Genomic DNA, 27,693 nt, shown 5'->3' with positions numbered 1-27,693 from the left:
AAAGAACGTAGAAAAATACATGAAAAAGAAAAAAAGGAATCAAAAGACAAACAGCTAAAAAAGAATTAAAAACAAATCCGTTTTTTGTAACTTTAAACTCATTAGCTTGTTTCCTTCTCACACCTCCCCTTTTTGTATTCCCATTTAAATAATCAAATCAGCAAATCCTTACCCTCATTCATTTTATCTTAACTCTGTCTCTTAACATATTATAACTCTATATTTTCACCCATTATCAATTCATTTCCCTCAGATAATTCTGGACAATGTAGTTTGTTAAGGGTTGCTGGGAATTGTAACTCTGAGGTGTAAACTACACGGCCCAGAATTCTTCAAGGGATGTTTTGCATGCGCTTCAAAGGCAGGATGAGGCTAATGCGGACCAAGAGGCAGAGCGACAGAGAGACACCAGCTCTATTCTCTGGTAATCCCTATCCCCACGGATAGGCAACCTAAGGCCCGTGGGCCACATCTGGCCCAATCGCCTTCTAAATCTGGCCTGTGCACGGTCCAGGAATCAGTGTTTTTACATGAGTAAAATGTGTCCTTTTACAGTGGTACCTCGGGTTACATACGCTTCAGGTTACATATGCTTCAGGTTACAGACTCCACTAACCCAGAAATAGTGCTTCAGGTTAAGAACTTTGCTTCAGGATGAGAACAGAAATCGTGCAGCAGCGGCGCAGCAGCGGCAGGAGGCCCCATTAGCTAAAGTGGTGCTTCAGGTTAAGAACAGTTTCAGGTTAAGAACAGACCTCTGGAACGAATTAAGTACGTAACCAGAGGTACCACTGTATTTAAAATGCATCTGGGTTATTTGTGGGGCATAGGAATTCGTTCATTTATTTATTTTTTCAAAATATAGTCTGGCCCCCCCACCAGGTCTGAGGGACGGTGGACTGGCCCCCTTCTGAAAAAGTTTGTTGACCCTGCTTGCCCCCAAGTGTACCATTTCATCTTTCTGACATAGCAACAGACCCGTTAATGTGCATAGCTGTCAACCTTCCCTTTTTTTGCAGGAAATTCCCTTGTTCCAGTGCCGTTTCCTGCTGCTATCCCGGATTGTTAGATATCCCATAGACTGTCCCCGGGACAGGTGAGGCTGCTGATCCCTTATTTTGGAGGCTGCTGATCCCTTATTTTCAAATCTGAAAGATGACAGCTATGGTTAATGTGTGTGCTGTTACGCTTTGTGTGCTGTGGCATGGAAGCTTGTGTGGCAGGCATGGCATTGTGCGGCTCACAGGTGAGACCTTTGTATTTTGTCAAAACATTCATTTTGACTAGGTGCAATATTTGTGGTCATGCCTTCACCTCAGCATTGCGCTCTGCACAGTGCTCAGTGCCAACTGCTTCGCTGTTTAAATTGCTTAGTCACCACCACCTGTAAGAGTAGAACTCTTTACTTTTTCTAAACTGCTTACACAAGGGGGTTTTAAAAAGCCGAGTCACTTGTGCTTACTTAGCAGAGTGGCACACATTTCTAATTACAAAGGAATTCAAGGAGGGGGCAAAAATAACACAAGGTTACCTCCTGCAGTCCCGTTCATTTTCTTCTGCACGCACCATGATGATTATTACTAAGCCAGTGCTAATTTCAAAAGCTTGAAGAGTAAACAAATACAGCAGGAAGAAGTAAAATGGGAGGTGGGGGAGGCTCAGGCCGTGATCCTTATAATAATGATTGGGGTCTTAGCCGCGTGCCTAGTCTCATCAGTGAAATATTTTTATTTATTTAAATTGTTTACAACTCTTTTTTCACACAATCCGAGAGCAAGAAGCATTAAAATACAAAAAAGCACTATTTCATGTAAATACAACATACGTAATTACATCACCCAAGTCAAAGGCCACATATCATGGTTTTATGTTTTTATGTTGTTGCAAACTGCTGTGATATATTTTTATGGTTTATTTATTTCATAAAATCTGCACACCGTTTGGTTGTAGGAAGCCTCAAGGAGGTTTTCAAAAATATAAAACAAGAAAATCAAGAAAAAAAATTGACCCTATTTCAAAACATACAAAAGTTAAAATAGTAACACAGATTAAAATTACCTCAATTTTCTAAGCACCTTGGTAAGCATGTCTAGGAAAGAATGTTTTTAGCAGGCATCTAAAAGAGTGCAGTGAATGCACCTGCTTGATCTCAATAGGCAGGAAGTTCCACAGTGCCAGTGCTGCCACTAAATGATCGAATGCGGAACAGGTATTATGTGGCACCTGTATAGTGCCGCTTCTGCCAATCAAAACAGTTGAGTGGGCATGTGGGGGGGTAAGGCGATCTTGTAGGTAAACTGGTCCCAAGTTGTTAAGTGCTTTTCATTCTAATGAACCTGGCCTGGTAGCATATCAGCAACCCATGCAGGTCTCTGAGCCCAGGTGTATGTGCTTACGAGGCCTCACTCCTGTCAGCAATCGTGCTGCAGCATTCTGCATTAGCTACAGTTTCCAGATCCAGCACAAGAGAAGCCCCACACAGAGCACATTGCTGTAATCCAGTCTTGAAGCGATCAGCAAATGAACTATTGTGGCACGGCATTCCCAGTGCAGGAATAGCCATAGCTGTTGAACCAGCCACAGTTGGTAAAAGGCACTTCTAGCCACTTCTAGCTACCTGAGCCTCCAGTGACAGAGCAGGATGCAGAAGCACCCCTAATCTGCAAACCTCCTTTTTATAATATTTTTTATTTGGCATCGGAAGACCGTCAATGCTGGTGCTACTTGTATCTGAGAGGAGAGGGCATTCTAGAGTTGAGGTATCACAGCTAAGAAACGTTGGACACTATTTCTTCTCCACATGGTTTACCTCAAGGAACTATATTCCTGACATGAGATCTGGGACCTGTAATTTGCATCAGGAACAACGACTACCCTGCTCTTGTGATTGTTCTTCAGCAACCCTTTGCAACCTGGTTTTCTCTGGCTGTTTTAGACTATAACTTCCATCAGCCCCTGTTAGCAGGTGCTGGCTAACCAGAGTGGTAGTCCAAAAAAACAAACAAACCTGGAGGACACCTGGGTTAGTGGTCCCCTATTTATCCTGTTCTAACACTGCTTCATGTCCCATAAAATCTGAAAAATTGATATATTTTTCCTAATGGTAATGTGCTTGCACCTCCAGTTCACCCCACCTACTCTGTGGGTTCTGCCTTTCCAACACCACATTGATTGGATTGAAAGGGGAGTTGCACACATATATAAAACAAATGATTTCATAATGGATCAGATTCAAGGCTGTGGAAGCATATTTGGAAGTTTAGGTCTTGTTTTGAGAGACCCGTCTCTTTTGTTTAATCTACACTTGTGTTTTGAACTGTTTTACTAATTTTTAAAAATGTAATGATTCTATTGTCATAACTCACCTTGGGACCTTATGGTGAAGAGCAGGGTAAAAAAGTCTTATACATAAATAATGTATACCACAATACATTGATATTAATGTGCAGCAGGATCCTCTCATTTTAGTCACAGCATATGATGCTCAAAACCTTTTTTTAAAAACTTTTACTGTATTGATAAATGCAATACTTACAAACACAAACCATAACACTAAACACACTTATTATACATAGATACATACACCTTCTCAACTTAGATTACAAAAAAAGAAAACAAACATACAAAGTAAACATACAGACATAAATTTTGACTTCCCTCCACCTATATGTGACTTCTTCCTTATTTTCTTCTTTTCGCTGTGTTATCAATATTATTTTTGACTATCTCATCTTATACCCATTTCTTCTTAATTTTTTACTCTATAAGTTTCATCCATTGCATATTGATATGTTAATACCTGAACAATGTTTTTTGATGTATTCCTTCACGCTAGTCCACTCCTCTATCAGTTTTTGGTCTGATTGGCCTCTTACCACTGCTGTAAGTTTTGCTGATTCTATGATGCTCATAATTTTGACTGATTTCATTGTCCAATAGCTCCAGTGGCGCAAATAAACATCCTCCTCCTGGGTAATGGCTTTCCCCTCTCTGGCCCTCCCTTTTGGACAGGATAAATGGCCAGGCAGCACAGACTCCCACATCCTCAGCGAAGAGTTGCTTTCCCTTAGCACAGGCTCCCTAAATGAGGGCAGAAAAGAAACCGCAGAGCTCTTCTAGGGAGCACCGCGGGAGAAGCAGAGAGCAGGCCACTCAAGATGGCAGGAAGAAGGACAAAGTGGAACACAGCCGGAAGGCTAGCAAAGAGAGGCAGCAGGAGTTAGGGAGAAGGAAGAGGGAAAAGGAGACCCAGAGCAGCCTTCAGGCAGACAACCAAGTCCACACTTCCACAGTGGTGGATGTGGATGATGTCGTGTCGTTTGAGGAGGAAATGGAGGTGATGGCCTTGCTTGAAAGCGAGAAGCAGGAGGAAGGTAAGGGGGGAAGTAGTTAAGGGGCATGCAAGAGCACGGGGAGCTCAGAAGGGCTCCAGAATGACCCCACTGAGCTTTTCTTACTATGCCAGAGTTTGAATCTACTGTGTCCTGCTGTAAAGGTAAAGGTACCCCTGACCACTAGGTCCAGTCGCGGATGACTCTGGGGTTGCGGCGCTCATCTCGCTTTACTGGCCAAGGGAGCCAGCGTTTGTCCACAGACAGCTTCTGGGTCATGTGGCCAGCATGACTAAGCCGCTTCTGGCGAACCAGAGCAGCGCACGGAAACACCGTTTACCTTCCCTCTGGAGCGGTACCTATTTATCTACTTGCACTTGACGTGCTTTCGAACTGCTAGGTTGGCAGGAGCTGGGACCTAACAATGGGAGCTCACCCTGTTGCGGGGATTCAAACTGCCGACCTTCCAATCAGCAAGCCCTAGTGTCAGGGAATCAGGAGCAGGAGCACTGGGGAGAGAGGAATTGGAGAGCGAAGGGGAAGAATCCGAGGGCAGCGTAGGGGAGTATGACAGTGGCCCGAGAGATTCCATGAGCTTCTCCAGCGAATCAGAAGATTCCCAGAAGGGGGCGCCGATGGTCAGGGCAAGGGGGGTCCCAGGGGGGACGCACCAGAAACAAGGAGCCAGAGGGGAACCCCAAAACAGCAGTGGAGGATCGGGACCAGTTTCCCCACCAGAGCGTAGTGGGGGGGAAGAGTCACATGTGTCAGGGCCAGCGTCTCCTCCAGAGAGGGAGTCAGGGCTGACCACGCCTCCATCGGAGAGTGGAGGAACGGAAGGGAGGTCAGTTGCAGCTAGCCCCCCCCCCCGAAGGGGGAAGCAGTGACAGCAGCAGTGAAACGGTCAGGAGGAAAGCTGCTGGCTGGGCGCGCGCGCCAAGTTCAAATGTGCAGGCGCGCGGGACAGCAGGAGACCCGGATGGGGAACCAGCTCCTAAAGCCCGCCGGAGGGAGGGAGAAGGCTCAGGGGAATCAGCGTCAGAGGAGGCTAGAAAGGGCGAGACCCCGGTGGGCAGGCGGACCCAGAGGAGGAAAGAGCAGCGGAAAAGGTGGAGCAAGGCTAGAATCTTAAATTGGTGTCAAGGGGGAGGAGACTCAGACGGAGCATCAGCGGTCTAACGGTTGAGACGTAGAGCTGCGCGCTGCGGCTCTGGAAGTGAAACTGAACTTCAATAAAGAGTTTTGTACTTAACAACGAAGCAGCGTTGGTCCTTTGTGAGCTGGGACCTAGGGTAGCTCTGACACCTAGGCTCTGTGGTTTAGACCACAGCGCCAAATACTAGTCTGAAGAAGACTGCGGCTGCATAAGGTGGCCACTTACATTTTGCCAAAAAAAGGTAGGAAATGCATCACCAAAAAGGGGGCACAAATAATCACAGAGTGTGAATATAACATTGGCATATAGATGTGCATTTAGAAATAACTGCCATAATTTAAATTTGGTACATCTCTCCATAGTAGGGAAGACTAGATCAGGTAACAATTGATGGCGGGGAACTTCAGGGCTTGCTCACCTTTCTAATGGTGCTTTAACTTCAAAACCAGGCCTGGAGCTGGGACCCTTGCACATACAGGGCACCTTCAAATAGAGAGCTATCCTCTCACAAGTCTTCAAACAGAGGATTGTCTTCTGTAAAGTAGGATACATGACCATAGTACCAACAACAGTGGCCTGCATCATCTTACAGTGTTTACCCAGTAAGATTAAAGGTAACACAATGCCATCACATTCCATTTATGCAAGGGTCCCACATGTAGTAGCTAATTAAGTACACTTCATATTGTTCACAGCGTCTCCTGTGAGTGCAAATTAGAGGCATTTTTTAATGGTAGGTCAGAAGTCAAATCTCCCAATGGAGTTGCCCAGGTGTGAAAATGGGAAGGAGGGGGCTCATGTATGGATTCAACTGTGACATTTGAACTTGACTGTTGGATCCATCTTCTGGGGCTTGCTCCAGGTTTGAGCTGGCCCCATGCAAAGCACCCTCTGGCAAGATCCCTTTCCATTGCTTCTGAGTCTAACTGCCTTTTTAAGTTCCTGCTGATGTAGTGCTGCTCTGAGGCATTGTGGGAAAATTACCGTATTTTTCGCTCTATAACACGCACCCGACCATAACACGCACGTAGTTTTTAGAGGAGGAAAACAAGAAAAAAAATATTCTAAACGAAGCAGTGGATGTATGATTTTTGTGGTTCATGCTGTGGCCACAGACACGTGATCTGACAGTGAGTTTGGAGTAGCCCAATGCAAAAATCCTGAGGATCCATGTGGATCCGTGCTTTGTAACCACGTTTTAAGTGGGGAGGGAAGGAAAAGCACTCAAGGGACAAGGAGCACGCGTGGGGTGTGTGGAGAAGGATGCTGCTAATAATGCAGAAGAGGGGTTTAAGGGGAGAAGGCTCCTCTCCTCTCCCGCTTTGCTCCTTTAAAGAAGCAGGCTCTCTGTCCCTCTCTCCTCCCCACTCCGCGGCTCTTCTCCCGCTTTGCTGTTTCAAAGCGAGCCACGGAGGAGGGAAGGAAGGGGAACCATGGATCCTCTGCTCATGACTGCAGCAGATCCCCGCCCCCCCTGCCACCCGTAGGCATTCCCTCCATAACACGCACAGACATTTCCCCTTACTTTCTAGGAGGAAAAAAGTGAGTGTTATGGTGCAAAAAATACGGTATATGGCAGCGAGACATAACTGCCCAGGCATGATCAGAACACTGGATAACATTTACTGCAGGGCTTAAAATATCAGGCATTGTGGTAGCGGCTGCCCAAGGATGCCAGGTGCTGACAACAGCCCTCCCCGCCATCTGGCTGCCTGTGATTAATTAAGCTTAGCAAAACAAGTAAGGAAAGGCTATTCTAGCAAGCAAGATTGGCAGAAAGCCCACCCAAGTCCCAGACTACACGATCAGGCCTCCCGGCACCAGGCTTCAGAAAGGAATAGGAAGCTGCTAGCTACCTGGCTCAGTAGTCTACACTGGCTGGCAGCATCTCTCTGAAGTTTTGACGTTGGGATCTCTCCCAGCCTCACAATCTCAAACCATCTGCATTCATAGCAGATGCTCTACCACCTAATTCTGGCCTTCCTCAGATAAGGGATGCTGCTGTGCTAATAGCTTCCATAGACATCTGGCTGTCTACCATGATAAACAGAATGCTATTATTACTTCTGTTGCTCTGTGTTTGTCCTGGTTTCTCTTTTGAAGCCCCCAAACCCAGCATGCTCCAGTTCTGGTCTCTTGGGAAGCGCAAGCAGGAACTCCAGTCCTGATTTTTAAAAGAACACTAGCAGATCCCCCCAAATCCAGGGATAATTCATACGGTCCCTCTCAAATGTTAATGTTAAGTCTCGCTGGGATGCTCAGAATTTGTGTCAGGTAGGGTTGCCTGGTCTCAGGAGAGGTCTAGCCAGAATCTAAGGGATTCTATATTGTTTTCTCATTGGGTTTGGATGTTTTGGCACTGACTCTGCCACACTGTACCCATTGGCTCTACCTGGTGGCACCACTAGGCTCTTCCCTAGACCAGGTAGGTGCCATCCACATAATCTTTTACCCTGCCAATCTGCCAGTCGCCACTTCCTTCATCTCCAAGTCTGGCTTCAAGAGACCAGACAATCCTAGGTCATCTGGACTTCCTTTGTTGAATTACTTTCCTAAAAGAACTACAAAGGACTGGGTCCTGACAGTCACAGTCTTGTATTAATATTATATTTCTATCCTGGTATTCCACCAGGTGCTGAAATGTATTGGGCCGGCCCTGGTAACAGGTGTGACACCCCCCCCCCCCAAAAAAAAGAGACTGAGATGGAGCTAGCATGCAGCACTTTCCAAATTAGCCTGCAGGTTCTGGATCTCTGCTATCATAAAGCTTTTGAGACGTCTATACAGTTCAAGTTGCCTAAGCAACATCTGGTGTTTGGGTTATATATCAGGGTCCCACCAGAGTAAGTCACAGCTGGTGGTTCGGGTAACACATCAACTTCCCACAAGAGCAAAAGACTGACAAAAATTTGGCAACCAAGTCAACAAAGATAATTTCCAAGGCTAGCCAGACTCCTTATTCAAGGTGTCAGCATGAGATTGGCAAAAGCTTACAGAGAAGGTAACAATTCTCACACAGCGATGTTTTGGCATAAGTAGGCATGAGAAGCTACCATTTTATAGACTAAATACAATTAAAGGCCTAGGCCAACAGGATTTTTCTGGGCTTTATCTGGGCATTTGAGGGGCAATTGCTGGCCACTATCTTATTTCTTTTGACATGACATCTTCCACAACCTGATAATGCATGCCCTTAGTGGAACAAAAGAGGCCATGCGCCATTTGCTTGGCAGTGGCTCCCTGTGTATGCTGTGGAATCAGCAACAGACCCACCCATTTAAAATTTGCAGCACCCATCGCTAAGAGGTGTGGTGAGTGGGCATAATTTAGCACACATGTTTAAGAATCCAGTACAGGTTTGGCTATTAGAATAAATAAATACTGCATAGAGGTGGCAAAGAAGAGCCTCCAACTTTACACAAGGGTTAATAAATAATTCTTAGTGTGAGAATAGAGCTGTTACCAAACATAAGGTGGTTCCCGTGGAAGCTGGGCATTTTATCTCAATTCTTTCTCCACTTTTTTACCCTATTTCCAAAATAGCCCAAGCCAGTCAGGCTACATTCAACCTCAATATTTATTGAGCATCCGATTTGTTCAATGACACAGGCAGGTTTCCATCTATGGGAATGACCCTGTTCCGTCACCTACTCTTTATCTGTTCCCCTGCAGGTACAAAGTCTCCAGGCCTGGGCATTTGTGAGTGGCTTCTTGTCATCCTTTCTCTGCTCCTCCTCATAGTCACGTTCCCCATTTCCATCTGGTTCTGCATGAAGGTAAGTCATTCGGGCTATTGCACGTGCAGGAACTACAATTTATCTATTTCCAGAGTTCGCGTACAGGCCCAGACAGAAGACCAAGCATCTCTCATTCACACACACTGCTATGTGTACGACTCAGTGCGAATGAGGTTTTACAAAGGTGCTGTGTAAGTAAACAAGTAGTTCCAAACTGATGTGAGTGAAGCATCCATATCTAGACCTCAGATAACACTAAACACTAATTCTTCCATAACTTACAATCTGAATACCAAAGTCTTCACAAAGCCAAGAGGTCTCCTTCCTGCTCACAGCAGTCTCCCTCATCTATTTTATCATGTTCTAAATTACCCATATTGTGAATAAAAGTACTACTGCCCACTTGTCTTCTTTCACCTCAAGGTGCATTTCAATTACTGCTACTTGGAGGCAGAGATAACGATAATTAATTTTGCTTCCGTTTCATTTATATGCCCAAGATCTACTAGAATTGTTCTCATTTGTAATCGTTTCTCCTTTCAGATGTAGAAGCTATTCTACACCACCTTACATAAACAGGGTACTTTGGAATAATCTAGGTAGGCTGAAAGAGCTTACCTTAGAAATAATGCCACTTGCATTTATTCAGCTTTCTTCTACATTTCCCTTCTGAGTTTAAAAAAAGTGAAGAGAATAAAAGAAGCTGGCAGAATGCCTGAAGATGAAAGGATGGGGCCTCTGTACCTTTAATAACTTTGCAGAATGGGGGATTTTTGCAAGGTGGAGTTTGTCATTCAGGAGCGCAATTAATTGTACTTGCCACGATTCCCCTTTCTGTACAACTCTAAAAAGATACAAAAGCCCTGTTTTCTTTTGCAGTTGGTCATGCAACTTACAAACATTCCTTGTGGTGGCTTGACTTGCAGGGAAGAAGATAGCATGTAGGTGTAGACTGTGGCAAACACTGTGCAAACACTCCCACAATCAGACATGAGGCATAACAATGTTTGGTTCCTTCCACTGCTGGCCCCTTCAGACAGCCAACTCCTCACACGGGCCAGAGCCTCTGCACATGGTGTTTTTAAGAAACTAAGCCAGAAACAGCAAGTGAATCTCTCTTAATCCTCAGTCACAAACACTGGTGGCCAGCTGGAGGCCCCTTTAGCCTCACATGCTACACTGATCCATACCCTACATTGAAAACATGTGCCTTCCCCTCCAAAATCCTGGGGAAAGTTGTTTGTTATGGATGCTGGGAACTGCATTCCACTTCCCAGGATTCTTGGGGGAAAGTCATGCACTTGAAATGTGCTTGAAATGCATGGTGGCTGTGAAACAGAAGATGATTCTTCCCACTCAACAAAGGCCCGTCATCACTTTATATTTGCTGCAGCAGGCGGCACCAGGCATTTCCGTTCTCGTGGGCTTTTAGAGCAGAGGTTTCCACACGGTACGTAGTTCCGCTTTATCTTACGGATTCCCACCATCCATTTTTCCATGACAGATTGTACGGGAGTATGAAAGAGCCATTTTGTTTCGATTTGGACGCCTTCTTCGCGGAAGGCCCAGAGGGCCCGGTAAGTATAGAACTATCAGCCTTTCAGGAAGCCTCAGGTTATGTACCAGCTGGGGAAGTTCTGGGGAGCCAAATAAAGGTAAAGGGACCCCTGACAGTTAAGTCCAGTCACAAACGACTCTGGGGTTGCGGCGCTCATCTCGCTCTACAGGCCAAGGGAGCCGGCGTTTGTCCGCTTCCGCAGACAGTTTTTCCGGGTCATGTGGCCAGCAGGACTAAGCCGCTTCTGGCAAAGCCAGAACAGCGCACGGAAATGCCGTTTACCTTCCCACCGGAGCGGTACCTATTTATCTACTTGCACTGGTGTGCTTTTGAACTGCTAGGTTGGCAGGAGCTAGGACCGAGCAACGGGAGCTCACCCTGTCACAGGGATTCGAACCGCTAACCTTCCAACTGGCAAGTCCAAGCGGCACACTGGTTTAAACCACAGCGCCACCCACGTCCCTCCAGGGAGCCAAATACCTTCCTCCAAACCGCTCTGCTTGGCTCTTGGAAGGCTTTCCAGGCAATTCCTCTCCCTAATCTGCACCTTCTGACCCCAGGCTGTGCCCTTTAGTAGACGTGCGCCACCCAGCTCTGGAACTGTTGTTGCTTGCCTGCTTGGAGAGATGTGTGTGGGTGCACACAGACCTCTCTGACATTTGAACAGCAGGCTCCATTTCAGTGAGGCAAAGGTCGGAACCCCACCTGCTGCTCTTCCCACTTTTGCCCATTAGGAAATGCAGCCCTCAGGCTGGAAAAGGTTCCCTGCCCCCATTACATGCCATTGCACATAGTGGCCTGCATGCGGATGGCACTATTGGTGCTCAAGAAGCTGAACTTGACATTTAGATGGACCCTTCCACGGCTGAGTTGAGAAACAATTGCCTGTGTAGTTTTGTACAGATATACCATGAGCATAGGGACGCGGGTGGCGCTGTGGGTTAAACCACAGAGCCTAGGACTTGCCGATCGGAAGGTCGGCGGTTTGAATCCCCACGACAGGGTGAGCTCCCGTTGCTCGGTCCCTGCTCTTGCCAACCTAGCAGTTCGGAAGCACGTCAAAGTGCAAGTAGATAAATAGGTACCGCTCCGGCGGGAAGGTAAACGGTGTTTCCGTGCGCCGCTCTGGTTCGCCAGAAGCGGCTTAGTCATGGTGTACACATGACCCGGAAGCTGTACGCTGGCTCCCTCGGGCAATAAAGCGAGACGAGCGCCGCAACCCCAGAGTCACGACTGGACCTAATGGTCAGGGGTCCCTTTACCTTTACTTTACCATGAGCATTGCGTGAAGGAAAGATACTGTCCCCTCTCCTCCTCCAAAGTCACATGCTGGTCTTTGTTAAATTCTCTACCTGGTAAGCTGAAGCGCACATCAGTTAGTAAAGCTTTATGATTATGGCTACTTCAAATGTTCATTACCTTTGGTCCGCATTTGTGAAGGGATGAGAGAAGAGGTGCCCCATGTATATATGTAGACTCAGGCAGGGGAAATGCAACAAGCTGGTGATGCCAGGCTGCTGTAGAAAGGCACAGGTGAGGAACGCACAGTTTAGGGAGAGTGCTTGGATGAAGAGACCAGGCAGGACAGACGATGCCCAGGCACTACTGTGAGCCCATTATGGGGCCCATGAAACCACTAGTTTCTTCAGGGCAAATAACACTCATTATAAGAAATAGGACAATCATGACTCAGGATTGTCAGACAGATGAATGAGAAAGAGAATTTTGCTGAGTGAGCCAGCACCGTTGGGTCAATTAAACTCAAAGACACAATTGAGATCAAGGTTATCAGCAAGGAGATCAAAGTTATCAGCATTTACCCCACGGGCTGGAAAAATAAACAGCTTTAGGTTCCTTTGAACAAGTCTGAAACTGGAGGCCAGAAAGTTTGTCAGAACATCTCCCCATTGTTCCTGTTCAGATTTGTAGCACTTCAGAAACCTGTTTGAACAGAAACAGCACCAAAACTAAAATTACTGTGTCTGTGTATACATGCATGATCAATCTCTCTCTCTCACACACACTGATGTAAAAATTGGGGATTGGCTTTTGCTGCCCAAGTCCCCTAAGTCCATGAGCGGTCAGAGAAGAATGGATGGAGGCAGGATCCAGTTGAAAGCAAGACAGATATTTATTTTTCTGTCGCAACAAAGTTCTCTCCCTTCCTGCCAAGGAGGAAGAGACCCTGAACAAAAATGTGCAGGAACCTGCAAGTACTTTTGACATTGCCCAACCCCCTTAGCCAAAGACCACCCCAAAATTATCATACATACATCATAGGAGGTGGTCTACAGCAGAAATTCTGTCTGCCAGGATACCTGATAATGGTCACTGATTGCATTACCTGGGCAGTCTGGCCATTCTTTTGTGATGGTTAATACTTTAGTTCCTGAAACCAGGTCACTGGCTAACCCTATTCAGACACAAATACGCCCTTAAGACAGGATGCATAAGCAAAAAGACAATGGGAAGACTTTCCCCACTTGCCTCCCTTACTGCAGAGGAATATCTGAGGTCATTGGGAGAGTCAAAATGGCTTCAGGATTGCTCTCTCTGTGCTATTTCAGACACATGGTTTATATATATTTAGATAACTGCGCATTTATTAATATTTATTCTATGTTTGAGACACATACCTCTGGTTCTGCATCTTCAGATTCCAAAAAAGCACTGCTGCCTAACTAAAAAGGCTGGATTCTCTACCTATTCAGTCCAGGCCTATTACCTTTTGCACGAAGAAATGTGAGTTATCTTCTTTATTTACACCATCCAGCTTGCAAGTGCTGCTGTTCTCTTTCTCCAAACAGGATTATTCCTTTTCCTGCCGTGTTTGGACACCTACCACAAAATAGACCTTCGCCTCAAAACCTTAGAGATCCCTTTCTATGAGGTAAGAGAGACACAGTCTGCCCCTTCTGCTCTTTGAGCTTGTTTGCAGGAGGCAAATGCAGTAGAAGTTTACTTAGGTTCACCATTCCAATTAATTAGGAAGCCCCTGGTTCAAATCTCACCTTGTCTATGAACTAACTACATTGCATTTCGGCATGCCATTTTGACTCAGCCTCACCCCCAGCCCCACAATAATTATACTGATCTACCTAGCGGGACAGTTGTAGGATTACTTAACGTAAAGGAAGGCTGTAAATCAGTGACAGAACATCTGCTTTGCATGCGGAACATCCCAGGTTCATTCCCTGAAATCTCCAGCGAAGGTTAGGAATCTACACAATCTGATGTTTATTTGTTAATACAGTGGTACCTCGGTTTACGAACTTAAGTCCATTCCAGAAGTCCATTCTTAAACCAAAACTGTTCTTAAACCGAAGCGCACTTTCCATAATGAGGCCTTCCGTCGCCGAGGCCCTTCCACCATTCAGATTCCGTTCTTAGACTGAGGTGAAGCACTATTTCCGGTTTTGCAGAGTTTGTAAGCCAAATCGTTCTTAAACCGGACTGTTCTTAAACCAAGGTACCACTGTACCGTATTGGCCTGAATATAAGTTGCACCCGAATATAAGCCACACCTTTAAATTTGGGGGGGGGGAGAAAAAAAGGACAATACCCGAATATAAGCCACTCCCTTAAAATTCTGTAGGCATTTACAGCCGTTCTGTTTTACCGTCTGTTTCAGCAGCAGTATCGTAAAAGCCCATTTTTGTAAGGTTGCAAATTTAAGCCGCACTTTCAACTTTCCACGGCTGGAATGTTTTGGGGGGTGAGGCTTATATTTAGGCCAATACGGTATGTAGAAACAGCTCAGTCCAGCCCAGGGCTGGAATCAGATTTCCTGTTATTTTTCGGTGTTATGTACTGAGTTGAATAGGATCCAAACTGCAGCAGTCTGATTAGTCCTAGAACAATAGGATTCAGAATGCAGCAGTCTGATTGGTCCTAGAACAATGCAGCAGTATGATTGGTTGGCAGGAAGCACCCAATCATGCTCCAGATATAAGTGAATCCACAACCTGATTGGCTTACAGTAGAATTCCAGAATGAGCCAATCATGTGCAGCCCATTGTGTAAATAATGTATATAAAGCAGATACTTTGAGGGGACTTTCATTCATTCCTCCTCACCACTATGAGCTGAATAAAGAGCATGAAATCACTTCGCGACTCTGAGTATATTTCACTGGCGACGAAGGTGGGATCCCGCTGAGCTGACTGCCACACACAGTACCGCAACACCGCCACCTGCCGCACCGCTGCCTCGCACCGTGTATCCAGGCTTCAGCTCCGGGACACAAGGAACTCAGAATGGCAACCGACAGCAGCTTCTCGCCGTTCAACCCAGCATCTGGAGACTGGGAAACGTACACCTCCTGTTTCACCTTCCTCCTAGAAGCCAAAGGGGTCACCGATGAAGAAGACGCCAAGAAGAGGGCAATATTCTTCAGCATCTGTGGAGAGGAGACGTTTGAAATCGCCCGGGCTCTCCTTGCACCTGAAGACGTCGCTACTGTTCCATACAAAACAATAATGGAACAGCTGAAGGGGCACTTTTTGCCGCAGCCCTCAGTGCTGGCTCGTCAAAATGCCTTCTACGCAAAGCGGCAAGCCCCTGGGGAAACCATAACTGGGTTTGTGACCTCTCTCCGCCAAGCCGCCCGGTTCTGCAACTTCTCAGAGCTGGAGAACATGCTTCGTGACTGCCTCGTCGGTGGCCTGAAGGATGAGAAGCTGCAACGACGCCTCTACGCTAAGAAGGACCTAACGTTCCAGGTCGCTCTGGAGGAGGCCCTGGCAACGGAAGCTGCGGAGAGGTCGACGCAAGAGACACGGCCGAGCCCTCCATCCCAACCGAGGGTCCACCACAAAGACCTCACCGACGACTCAGGATCTGACAAGGAGGAGGTGCACCGAGTACAGCAGCACGCTCAAGCAGCCCACATACCACAGCTGCCTCAACGAGAAGGAGGGAACTGCGCAAGCTGCGGGGAAAGTCACGAGAGGAGGACCTGCCGTTTCCGCAATGCAGAGTGCAGGCAGTGCAGAAAATTGGGACACATCGCCCGGGTGTGTCGAGCTCGGCCCACCCGACGCCAGGCATCAGATGACCAATCCAAGAGCCCCAGGTCCCGGGGCCCAACGCACCAAGGCAACTCGACGGAGCTCACGGACTTCCAGGTATACCAGTTGCCCCACCCCAACGTAGAGAAAATTTATGTAGAGGTACAGATAGAGGGGGCCCCATGCCGCATGGAGCTTGACACAGGTTCAACTCTATCCATAATCTCGGCAAGGACCTTAAGGAAACTGTGTCCTACTGGGGGTCCCAAACTCAGGCCGGCCCCATTCACCCTCCGGGACTTCCAGAAACGTAAGGTCCCCACAATGGGGGTGGGGACCTTCAGGGTGCAATACCGAGGGCGGACGCGGCAACTGGACTTGCTTGTGGTCAAGGGCCCCTACATTAGCTTACTGGGATTGGCATGGTTTGGACCACGGGCTAGCCATCACCGGGGTGAACCACACTACCTTACAAGTGGACGTGGACGCCATATGCAAGGAATTTCCAGGGGTTTTCGATGGGAAATTGGGACAGTATACGAGCCCCCCCATTGCTCTACAGCTTGACCCCGCAGTACGACCGGTCAGGCTCAAGGCCCGCCGGGTCCCGTTCGCCCTGAAACCCCATATAGACGAGGAATTGGACCGGCTCGTGGAGCAAGGAGTGCTGGAGCCGGTGCCTAATGCCCCCTGGGAAACCCCAATCGTCACACCCGTCAAGCCTAATGATTCGGTCCGCATCTGCGCAGACTACAAATGTACCATAAACAAGGCCCTCACGGCCCATGCATACCCAGTGCCAGTGGTCAGCCATGTCCTTGCCACCCTGGCTGGGTCGAAAATTTTTGGCAAGCTGGACTTGGCCCAAGCATATCAACAGCTGCCAGTAGATGAGGCCACAGCAGAGGCACAGACGATTGTGACGCACAGAGGAGCGTTCAGGGTAAAGCGGCTGCAATTCGGTGTCAGTGTGGCACCAGGCATATTCCAGAATCTAATGGACTCACTCCTTAAAGGGATTCCTGGCGTCACCCCCTTCTTCGATGATGTGTTGATTGCCGGGCCCACACCAGAGGAGTTTGAGGACTGCCTCCGCACCGTTCTGCACCGTTTCCAGACGGCGGGTCTCAAGGTGAAGCGGGAAAAATGTCTACTAGGAGTGCCTCAGGTGGACTTTCTGGGATTTATGGTGGACGCAGAAGGGGTCCACCCGACTGGGGACAAGGTACGGGCCCTTTGTGATGCCCCAGCGCCCAAGAGCAAGACTGAACTTCAGGCCTTCTTGGGACTATTGAACTTTTACCATTCCTTCCTTCCCCACAAGGCGGCGGTAGCGGAGCCCCTACACAGACTCCTGGACAAGCGGGCCCCTTGGGTGTGGGGCCAGCGCCAGGAGGCCGCATTCCAGGCAGTCAAAGACTTGCTTGTCTCAAACTCGGTCTTGGCACACTTCGACGAGAGGCTGCCGGTGGTGCTAGCATGCAACGCCTCGCCCTATGGCATTGGCGCTGTCCTGGGACACCAACTCCCGGATGGAAGAGAGGTACCGGTAGCATACTTTTCCCAGACACTCAACGCAACTGAGTGGAACTACTCGCAAATAGACAAGGAGGGGCTGGCAATCGTGAAGGGAGTAAAAAAATTCCATGATTTCTTGTACGGGCGGCCCTTCACCGTGGTGACTGACCACAAGCCGTTGCTTGGCTTGTTTGTCCCCGAAAAGCAGACCCCCCAAGTGCTGTCTCCTCGCGTCCTCAGGTGGTCAAATTTCCTTGCCAGCTACCAGTATGCACTGATTCACCACCCGGGGAAGGCGATGGGCCATGCGGACGCCCTCAGCAGGCTACCGCTACCAGAAACAGGCCCCGACCCAGCACCTGCACAAGAGGTTATGAGCCTGGAGCTGCTTCCCGACCGCCCCATTCAGGCACAAGAAGTTGCACACCATTCCAAGAAAGATAGGGTCATCTCCCGGGTCCTGGACTGGGTGTGGAGGAGATGGCCCAGCAGCAGCCCTGGACCAGAATTTGCTGGCTACACAACCCGCAAACATGAACTGTCGGCCCACAAGGGGTGCCTGTTATGGGGAAGCAGGGTCGCTGTTCCCCAGCCCCTCCGCAAAAGGGTCCTCACAGCCCTACACGAGACACACCCAGGGGTAGTAAGAATGAAGGCCCTTGCCAGGAGTTATGTGTAGTGGCCGGGGATCAACAGAGAGATAGAGGCCTGGGTCAAACACTGCCAGGCCTGCCAAGAATCCCGCCCCGATCCCCCAAGGGCCCCAGTCCAGTCCTGAGAGTCCACCCGAGCACCATGGTCACGCCTGCATGTGGACTTCGCTGGCCCCTTTCAGGGGAAAACATTCTTCATAGTGGTGGACTCCTACACCAAATGGCTGGAAGTCGCACTGGTACCGTCCACTTCTACATCCGCAGCTATCCGGGTACTACGCAGGCTGTTTGCAACCCACGGGCTCCCTGACACTCTCGTCTCAGACAACGGGACTGCATTTACGTCAGGAGAATTCCAAACCTTCACAGCGCAGAACGCCACCCGCCACATCTGTTCGGCGCCGTTCCACCCTGCCACCAATGGCCAAGCAGAACGCATGGTGCGGACCACCAAGGACACCCTTCGCCGCATGACGCAAGGGGATTGGGAGTACCGCCTTGCCACATTCCTGCTAGCACAGCACAGCACCCCCAGCTCAACGACTGGCCGGAGCCCCGCTGAACTACTAATGGGTCAGTGCCTTGCAATCAGATTGGACCGCCTTCACCCCAATAGAGCTCAGGATGAGGTAGTGGTGGGGGAAGGTAGGAACCCCCGGACCTTCGAGGCCCAGGACCCAGTGTACGCAAAGAATTTTGGGGCAGGCCCAGCATGGATACCCGCCACAGTCACCAGGGTCACTGGCCCCGTGTCGTACGAGGTGCTAACGGATGGGGGGCAATGCTGGTGCCGCCGCTGTGACCAGATACGGCGATGATTCCCGGGAGAAAACCAGGAGGAGGAAAGGTCAGAGGAGTCCCAAGGGAACAGAGGGGCAGTGGGGCCCATAGAGCAGGAGGGGCCAGCAGGAGAGGCAGAATCAGTAAATACAGAGAGGACCCGCAAGGCCGAAAGGACACCGGAACCAGAACCACGACTGAGCGAGCCGGTTGTGCCAGACCAAACAGGCCCATCACAGCCAGCATCCTTGGAACACGAGCCAGAACCTGAACCCCGGACCAGGGAACACCACAGGCCGCAACACACACGTAGGCCGCCGGCGTACCTCGAGGACTATGAATGCGACCTCCCGGGCAGGACTGGAACTTAGAGGGGAGGGGTGTTATGTACTGAGTTGAATAGGTTCCAAACTGCAGCAGTCTGATTGGTCCTAGAACAATAGGATTCAGAATGCAGCAGTCTGATTGGTCCTAGAACAATGCAGCAGTATGATTGGTTGGCAGGAACCACCCAATCATGCTGCTGCATTGTTCTAGGACCAATCAGACTGCTGCATTCTGAATCCTTTATTCTAGGACCATTCAGACTGCTGCAGTTTGGATCCTATTCAACTCAGTACATAACATTTTCCATTGACAAAACTGTACTTTATTGTTATGGATTTGGGGGGACCCTCCGAAAAACAACAACCCTAGGAATGAATAAATGCTAGGATTTTGATTAATTGGGATATGGATTAAAGAACAAGCTGCAGAGCTGTGCCAGACAGAGAATCCCTGGGCTGGCTTCTACAAAGCATCCTGGCTGGCTTAGTGAAGAACAAAAGGTGTTGTTGGGCCACTGGAGAATGAGAAGTTACCAAAGTGATGGGGTGTGTGTTTGAGGCAACAGGAAAAGGGATTTTTGAGCAAGGGTTGCTTGGAAGGAAAAGCAGGAAGAAGAGCTGAGATCCATCTTTGGAGTAGGCTGGCTGCAGGGCTGGCTACAGAGATGCCTTGGGCTATAGGGCCACACTGCTGTGGGGGACAAACCCCTCTTGAAATGACTGTGCAGTAAGACCTGGACTCCCTCCAGGCAGACTGAAGGTGTGAATAGGTGAATAAACCATATTTCTTAAAGCCACAACAGTCTCTGCTGCGTCTTCAATTCTCCAAAGGAACACAGACCCTGGGTGAGTACCTGGGACCCCATGGGCTCTTGCCACCACTTGGCAGACGGGGGCAGGCACCCAGCTTTCATAACATTCTGTTGCAGGGGTCAGCAAGGTTTACCTCACCTGGGCTGGTTCACTCCAGCAGAGATCCCTCTGTGGGCTAGATTGCGCGCGCAAGTACGCACGCCTGCGATTTCTGGCGTCTGCACAGACGCAATTTCCGGCGCATGCGCATATGTGATTTCTGGTGCCATCCCCGCGCCGCACTGCGCCCATTTAGTGCAGCACACCGGGACTCGTCGGTTGAACGACCCCCGTGGGCTGCTTGTGGCCCATGGGCCTTAGGTTGCCGACCCCTGTTCTATTGGATGGTCACACAATGCCTTCTGCTTGCCCTAGACCATAACCAAGGACATGGCAAGTCTAGAAATAGATACCATCTGTTACTATCGAATGGAGAATGCCACACTCGTCACGACCACCCTCGCCAACCACTCGAAGGCAATCCAGCTGCTCGTGCCGACCATCGCAAAGCGCTTTCTGGCACAGCGGTCGCTCACAGACATCCTGATGGAGAGGAAGAGCATCAGCCAGGAGATAAAGGTGGGTTGGCTATAGCGCTGTACAGAGGACATGGTGGGGAAGTCCATCACTCAAGGTGGGAGGCTTGCCCAGTGGCTGCTACAAGCAGAACTGGGGAAATGGTATGGTAGCCAATGAAAGGACTATTGGGCACCTTCTCCTTCCTGAAAGTGGCTCTACAGTACGTAAACTCAGAACTGCCTTGCAAGATCCACCCAGGGCAGCATTTCCTTTCAAACAACAACAACAGGCAACCAGACACTATACTGCCTCCAAACACAGGGTTGCCAACTGACCAGGTGAACCAGCTTGCTGTGGTCTCCTGCGCCTTTAAGAACAGCTTGGCTTGCAGAAACTAGAAAGTGATGCTTTGAATACCATGGTGATAAATGTAATGTTTTGTGAACTGCACATTGTCTTAGTCTATTCTGGTTGATAGGGAGAGACAATTTTATAAATATAAGATTAACTGCATGCCCTTTTAGTGAAGTGAGTGGCTAGAGAGGCCTTTTTCTCCCTATCATAGTAGACCTTTAAGTGGCCCAGTAAATGATTGGCAGTTAGGTTTGGGGCAGACAAAAGGTAATAGACTGTGCTCCAGTTTAGGTAACTTTAGAAAGGAATCTGACAAATTAAGGATTGACCTATGATCAGCTAGTAGCCAAGGTGGGAGAAAAGGGAACCTGTCTGAAAAAGCTGTAACCCTTTACTGAACAGCTCTTTGCTCACCTAACTCAGGGTAGCTTTACTCCTTGGTTTGCATCAAGGAGACAGCCATCACTACTAGAACACTTCTCACTGGAGATGTTAGGACACTGCTGTTTTTGCATTTTTAAGTTGCTCATCCATCATATAAAGCTGCTGCCAAATAAGAAGACATTTTTTTTGCAGGTGGCTGTGGACGCCATCACCTGTCAGTGGGGGATCAAGGTGGAAAGGACAGAAATGTAGGTATGAAATGTGAGATCTGCAGAAATAATCAGGTGACAAAATATCAGGAGAGGAGTCTCCGAGACGCTTCACTATTGTTAATGCCACTCCTACGAGTGTAATCAGTTTTTGTTATTTCTCCCCTTGAACAAACCCTGGGCATAGGGGTCACCCTGGTATATGCCACCATTTTGTGGGCCTCCTACTTTATCCCTCTGCTGCTGTCTCTCGCAGAGGCACAGCTAGCATTTTGCCCATCTGTTTTGACATGGCTGGGGTTGAAAAGGGTTGATTTCAATGACCAGTCATGTAAGAGGAGCTGCTTAAAAACTGGCAGCTCAGAGCACCAAAAGTTACCCCGTTCCTGCAGTTTTATGGATCTACATATGACCAGAAAGGCTACAGCTAACCATCTCTCCATTTGTTTAGAGTCACCTTGGACTAAACTTTTGAGGAGCTCCCATTTTGCTATGATATCCTCAAGGCAAGGGTGTCTGAGAGGAGTTTTCCTTGCCAGGTGGCAATTGGCTCCACAGCCCCACCAAGTGCGGGGAAGGGAGGGCTCTGGCCAATTACTCCCATCCCTTCTGGCAGCAAGGCAGCCTTGGATGTCTTCTCACTGATCACAGTGAGGGCAGAATAAGGATTGCCTCCTGTCCTGATCCCAGCACTGAATCAGTTTGGCGCCATCCAGAAAAGGCAGCTGTGAACCAGATGTATCGCTCAGCCTTCCTGGTCTGTCAGTTTTCCGCTGCTTCTGCAATCCTGCCGGGGAAGTGGAACAGAATGAAAAAAGCTGAGGTTTTATTGGGTTGGTGGGAGCCAGAGCTCAGCAAAAGTGGGAGGGCAACAGGTTCCTGATTCCAGAGCTATGAGAAGTGTCTGTGCATATATGCAGCCATGGAAGACATCCTAGGACCATTTAAAACTTCTTCAGGGCATTCCCACAGCAATGGCAAATGTCCCCCTTCCTAACAGAACAAATGAGAACGAATCTGACACAGGGATACATCCCACTGCCAATGTAAATGTCGCTAGAGTTGCTAACAAGTGACTAGGCCCACTCAGGAGTGGCAATGAGAGGGATATTCAGCCAATGACTAGCTTTTCAGCTGGCACCCAAGACAAAGGTCCCATTTAACCTGATAACTAGCTGGCCAGTTGGCCAGCCAACCATACATGGTTACAGCTAGCACTCTCTTCCCCCTGATGTAGTACAAAGTTTCCTTCCTGAGCTAAATGGTTGTCTTAACCACAGTGGCTATATTTCCCCTCCACCCTCTGCATACCAGCTGCTGGCAATCACAGGTGGGCAGAGTGCTGCCATGCTCAGGTCCTGCTTGCAGTCTTCGCACAGGCATCTGGTTGGCTCTGTGAGAAAAGGGTGCTGTACTAGATAGGCCATTGGTCTGATCCAGCAGCCAGGCTCTTGTGCTCTTAAACAGAAAATCATTTACAGTGGTACCTCTGGTTGCGAACGGGATCCGTTCCAGAGGCCCGTTCGCAACATGAAAAGCCCACAACCTGAAGCACCGTATCTGCGCAGGTGTGCAGCACGATTTGGTGTTTGTGCGCATGCGCGAAGCACAATTTAGCGCTTCTGCGCATGCGCAAGCGGCGAAACCCGGAAATAACCCTTTCCGGTACTTCCGGGTCACCTCAGGACGCATCCTGAAAAAAATCTATCATGAAGCAAACGTAACATGAGGTCTGCAATTTAGGTCTGCAGTCCCAGATTTCATTAATTTCATTAATTTCAGTAAAGATGTGCGGTTGCCAACGGAGCTTCAGGAGTCACTGGCTGCACAAGCCGAAGCCCAGAGACAGGCCAAAGTGAGGGTAAGGCAATACACTGACACGGTGTGTTTTTATTACTGGAAGCTATGGGCAGGAGGGAGCTATGGGAGAGAGATGCTGTCCTCCCAAGCTTGCTTCTCTTCAGGTCTAATCAGACAAGCGTTGGCCATGGTTCTGCCTGCATCTCACAGCACATGGGAGTGGGTCACCGGTCAAAACTAATTCTGTTGGTTATCCAGCTTTTGTTAATCTAAAGCAGGTACCCCCAAACTCAGCCCTCCAGATGTTTTGGGACTACAACTCCCATCATCCCTAGCTAACAGAGCCAGTGGTCAGGGATGATGGAAATTGTAGTCCCAAAATATCTGGAGGGCCGAGTTTGGGGATGCCTGATCTAAAGCAATGAGCCCTTCTTGTTTGCACTAGTTAATTTATAGGTACTTAATGTAAATCCATTTCCTTTGGCTGGAAACCTAAGAGATGGAAGAGGTACAACATGAAGGCTGTTTGGGAGCTGCACTGGAAAATGGAAGCTCCAGACTGTTTCAATTCTACACAGCACAAGAATGAAATAAATTTCTTCCACGCTAACCCTGCATGCTTTCCTTTGGGCTGTCGGAAACAAAATGGAAATTGAAGCGATGTGGCACCCAGGAAAATATCACCACATGTAACACACTTCAAAACATCCAATATAAAGTCAGGTAATAAGTGACTTTATATTGACTTTTCTTCCTTTAATAGATTATCCAGATTTTGGGAAAATCCAAATCCATTGACAGGGGAGTATGGGCTGCCACTTGAATAAGATATTGTCCGGATGCTCTCCTTTATAAGCCAGTTGTTCCCCTGTGGTAGGAATTAATTACAAGTTTCTTTTCATTATTCCCCCCCCCCACACACACACCATTTTATTACTTTTTATAGGAAAACAGTGCTATTTTACTAAAAAGGAAAAAAAATGCAAGGAAATAAATCACTTATCCCTGCCCTCCTCCGAATAGGAACAAATGCTGACTAATAAGAGGAAATTACCTCAGGAAGAAACAAACGCCCAGAACCTGCACATAATTACTATCTAATTAACACTGGAGGGCTTTTACTCAGTTGAACTTGCTTCTGAGGAAACATTAGAGGTGGTTTTTGGCCCTGAGGGTGAGCATTCAATGTAGCACCATTTTAAGTGCTGTGCAGAACGTGTTTTCGTTAGCTGACGAACAGCGTTGCTTCTACAACACTGAAGGGCACCATTATAGAAGGAACCACGGGCGGTACTCAACAAAGTTTTACTCAGAACAGACCTACTGAGATTATTGAACACATCAAAGTTAGTCCCATTGATATCAAGGGGTCTACTCTGAGTAAAACTTCATTGCCTCCTGCCCGAAAGGAAGATCTTCTAAATACCTTGTGTTCTAGGTCATAGCTGCTGAAGGAGAAAAGGCTGCTTCCGAATCGCTGAAGGTGGCAGCAGAGGTCCTTTCCCACACACCAGCTGCTCTCCAGCTCCGCTACCTTCACATGCTGCAAAGCCTGTCTGCAGAGAAGCCGTCCACCTTTATTCTTCCTTTCCCCCTTGACCTCATGAATCTTTCATCAGGAGACAACATGAAATCCACAGGCTGCAACCGCTCTTCAGATATCGCCAGCAACCCAGAGGCTCCAAAGGCGAAGGATTCCCCAATGTTGTAGGACTAAACCAGGTGCAGCATCTAGGCCTCTCTGTCTAGCTCCTCAGGCCATAACCTATTGCCTAGTCCATAATTCGTACCCACCTGCTTTGCACCCTCCTGAAGTGTTTTTGCCTGGCTGAAATGTGCCCTTGAACTCACCTGGATGGAGGATGAGAGAGGGGATGTTAGTCTGTGTAGGAACTGCCTACTGGATGAAGGCAAAATTCGTAGCTGTTGCTCTGCCCGCGTTTGCCCTGGGCCCCATTCGCTACTGGAATGCGGACCCTTGGAGGCTGCTTATGAGGCAATGTGGCCCTTGGTCTGAAAACATTTTGCCACTCCACTACAGGAATTTGGCAGAATAATCTGCATTTCAAACTAGCTGATGTAGCCATGGTTGATCCTCTATTGGGCCCCCTGTAATTAAATCTGCTTCAACTTTTAAACTCCTGAACTAAGAGGTCAGCAGCTGGGCTACATATGATGAGGGCGGCTGCTTTGCCACCAAGTGCATAAAACAGGGAATTGCAGCCAGTCCTAGCCGTGTGGGGGGAGTGCATCCCAGCCCCATTTTTTTCAAATGTGTATTTGTTTCCACATTATATTTTTAGATGCACAGTCAAAGCTTACTAGGTATCTAACCACCCCCATGTGATATTATTCCCAGTTAAAATCCAATACCGAGTTCAAATTATTATGCTGCTGAAAAGCTCACTGGGTGACCCTGAACCAGTCATAATTGCTCAGTAGAGACATCACCTTGCCAACAAAGGTCCGTATAGTAAAAGCTATGGTTTTCCCAGTAGTGATGTATGGAAGTGAGAGCTGGACCATAAAGAAGGCTGATCGCCGAAGAATGGATGCTATTGAATTCTGGTGCTGGAGGAGACTCTTGAGAGTCCCATGGACTGCAAGAAGATCAAACCTATCCATTCTTAAGGAAATCAGCCCTGAGTGCTCACTGGAAGGACAGATCGTGAAGCTGAGGCTCCAATACTTTGGCCACCTCATGAGAAGAGAAGACTCCCTGGAAAAGACCCTGATGTTGGGAAGATGGAGGGCACAAGGAGAAGGGGACGACAGAGGACAAGATGGTTGGACAGTGTTCTCGAAGCTACCAGCATGAGTTTGACCAAACTGCGAGAGGCAGTGGAAGACAGAAGTGCCTGGCATGCTCTGGTCCAGGGGGTCACAAAGAATTGGACACAACTAAACGACTAAACAACAACAGGGACGGAGAAAGTTATTGCATGTTTCCTTTTAACATCTTGGATGAAGGGCTGGATAATAAGCTCACCCGTTGGGCGTTCCTGTTCTCTAGTCATTCCGTTCCTTGTTCCTATTTCGAAAGGCAGGTACCATTGCAAGATACAAAGATAAGAAGTGTTGGTGGTGGAGCGCAAGAAGCTTAAGGCCAGTCCTCCCACCTCCTTGGGCCTGAAAATGGTGTGTCCTGCCTGAGGCAGTTCACAGAGTGAAAGTGAGCAGCACAGCACAAATGAAGTTTGGGAACTTGCTGCGAAAGCTCTTTGCTGTCTGTTTGCTTTAATTGTTAATTGGCTCAGGGAGTAGCCCTCCCTTCCCGTCTATCATTAAAGCCAACAGAGGTGGGACACCATCTGTGTCTCTTTCAGCAGAGGGACAAGGATTGGGCTGGGCCTGGACAAAGCAGGCTGGCAGTTCCATCAGCAGCCTAAGAGTCTCAGACTCAGTAGAGACGATTTAGTGGAAGGAGCAAAAAAACAAATGGGTGGTTTCTACTGAGCGGAAGGAAAACACAGGAGGACCGGAGTGGGGCTTCCTCACAAACACAACTTGAGCTTAGCCCTTGTTCTGTTGTTCCCATCAAAACGAAAGAAAAACTTTGAACACAAAATGGCAAATTCTGCAAAAGAATAAACTCAAGCTAGTCAACAAATTCATCTAACGTGTGCTAAATCCGACATATATTCAGGGCCAGGTGGAACCTTCTTACTTGATCAGCTCTTGCTAAGAGCTTTTAGAATGGTAAATTTTGTCTGCTGTTCTTATTGTCAGCCGCACTGCTACTTGTTTTAGTATTTTTTGTGGTTTCTACGTGCTCTGATATTATGTGAACTTTGTTAACATCACCCTTGGAGACTCTGGGCTGAAAAGCAGCCTATTATATTTTTTAAAGTAATAATAATAAATATAATCTGAATGTGCAAATTTCCTTTCTTCCTTTAACTATTTTAGTGGGTGGAGTGTGCTTCCTTTCTCCGGCACTGGCCTCTGGTATTAAAAAATATTTCTAAAATAAGCAAACAGGCATTATTTCCTATAATTTCCTATATATTTCCTTTTAGAAGACATCTGAAGGCAGCCCTGTTTAGGGAAGCTTTTAATGAGTGATGCACTATTGTATTTTAATATTTTGCTGGAAGCCGCCCAGAGTGGCTGGGAAAACCAAGCCCAATGGGCAGGGTATAAATATTATTACCATTATTATTATTATTATTACTATTATTATTATTGTAAGGCTCCTTCCTCCCTGACTACCACCATAGAAACATGGTCTCTCGCTTGCCTTCATTACAGTTGCCCAGCTTTTGAGGCAGGATTAAAGCTGCAGCAACCAAAGCAGTTTGGAAGGAAAAGCACTCTGAGAATCTTAAACTCTAGCCCTAGAGATGTTGTATTTCCTCCAGCATCTATATTAATCTCATTTTAAATGAAGTCTCCAACTGAGCAGCGCATGGAGCACCTATAGCTCAGTGGTGCAGCCATTTCATACATTTCCAATTAAAAGCATCTTGGGGAAAAGGGAACAGAAGACACTTCTGCCTGTGATTCT

General features: G+C 47.9%; 1 protein-coding gene across 5 annotated transcripts; it reads left to right on the top strand.

The window, feature by feature from the left end:
• The first annotated feature begins 785 nt into the window (after positions 1 to 785).
• NPHS2 (NPHS2 stomatin family member, podocin) lies at positions 786 to 26,800 on the top strand. Of its 5 annotated transcripts, none has more exons than XM_083621644.1 (9): positions 786 to 1,096; positions 4,012 to 4,373; positions 9,160 to 9,263; positions 10,729 to 10,801; positions 13,590 to 13,672; positions 20,296 to 20,499; positions 21,370 to 21,425; positions 23,169 to 23,247; positions 24,625 to 26,800. In XM_083621644.1, exons 2-9 carry the CDS (start codon positions 4,085 to 4,087, stop codon positions 24,895 to 24,897), a joined length of 1,161 nt encoding a protein of 386 aa, XP_083477770.1. In that variant the 5' UTR covers positions 786 to 1,096; positions 4,012 to 4,084; the 3' UTR covers positions 24,898 to 26,800. The 5 variants fall into 5 exon arrangements, with proteins under 5 accessions (XP_083477770.1, XP_083477769.1, XP_083477772.1 ...); XM_083621643.1 differs by having other exon boundaries at positions 3,940 to 4,373; XM_083621646.1 differs by lacking the exon at positions 786 to 1,096 and having other exon boundaries at positions 3,703 to 4,373; positions 24,625 to 24,908; positions 25,682 to 26,800.
• The last annotated feature ends 893 nt before the right edge of the window (positions 26,801 to 27,693 follow it).

Source organism: Podarcis filfolensis, assembly GCF_964270895.1.
Source record: "Podarcis filfolensis genome assembly, chromosome: 6".
NCBI classification, from domain to species: domain Eukaryota; kingdom Metazoa; phylum Chordata; class Lepidosauria; order Squamata; family Lacertidae; genus Podarcis; species Podarcis filfolensis.
This window is presented reverse-complemented; position numbering and strand designations above follow the sequence as displayed.

Bases quoted from the DNA above. Each gene is read 5' to 3' on its own strand.
- NPHS2 (XM_083621644.1), top strand. From the start codon at position 4,085: ATGAGGGCAGAAAAGAAACCGCAGAGCTCTTCTAGGGAGCACCGCGGG. The intron at 4,374-9,159 runs GTAAGGGGGGAA...GTTCCCCTGCAG, and splicing joins AAGCGAGAAGCAGGAGGAAG to GTACAAAGTCTCCAGGCCTG. The intron at 20,500-21,369 runs GTGGGTTGGCTA...TTTTTTTTGCAG, and splicing joins GCATCAGCCAGGAGATAAAG to GTGGCTGTGGACGCCATCAC.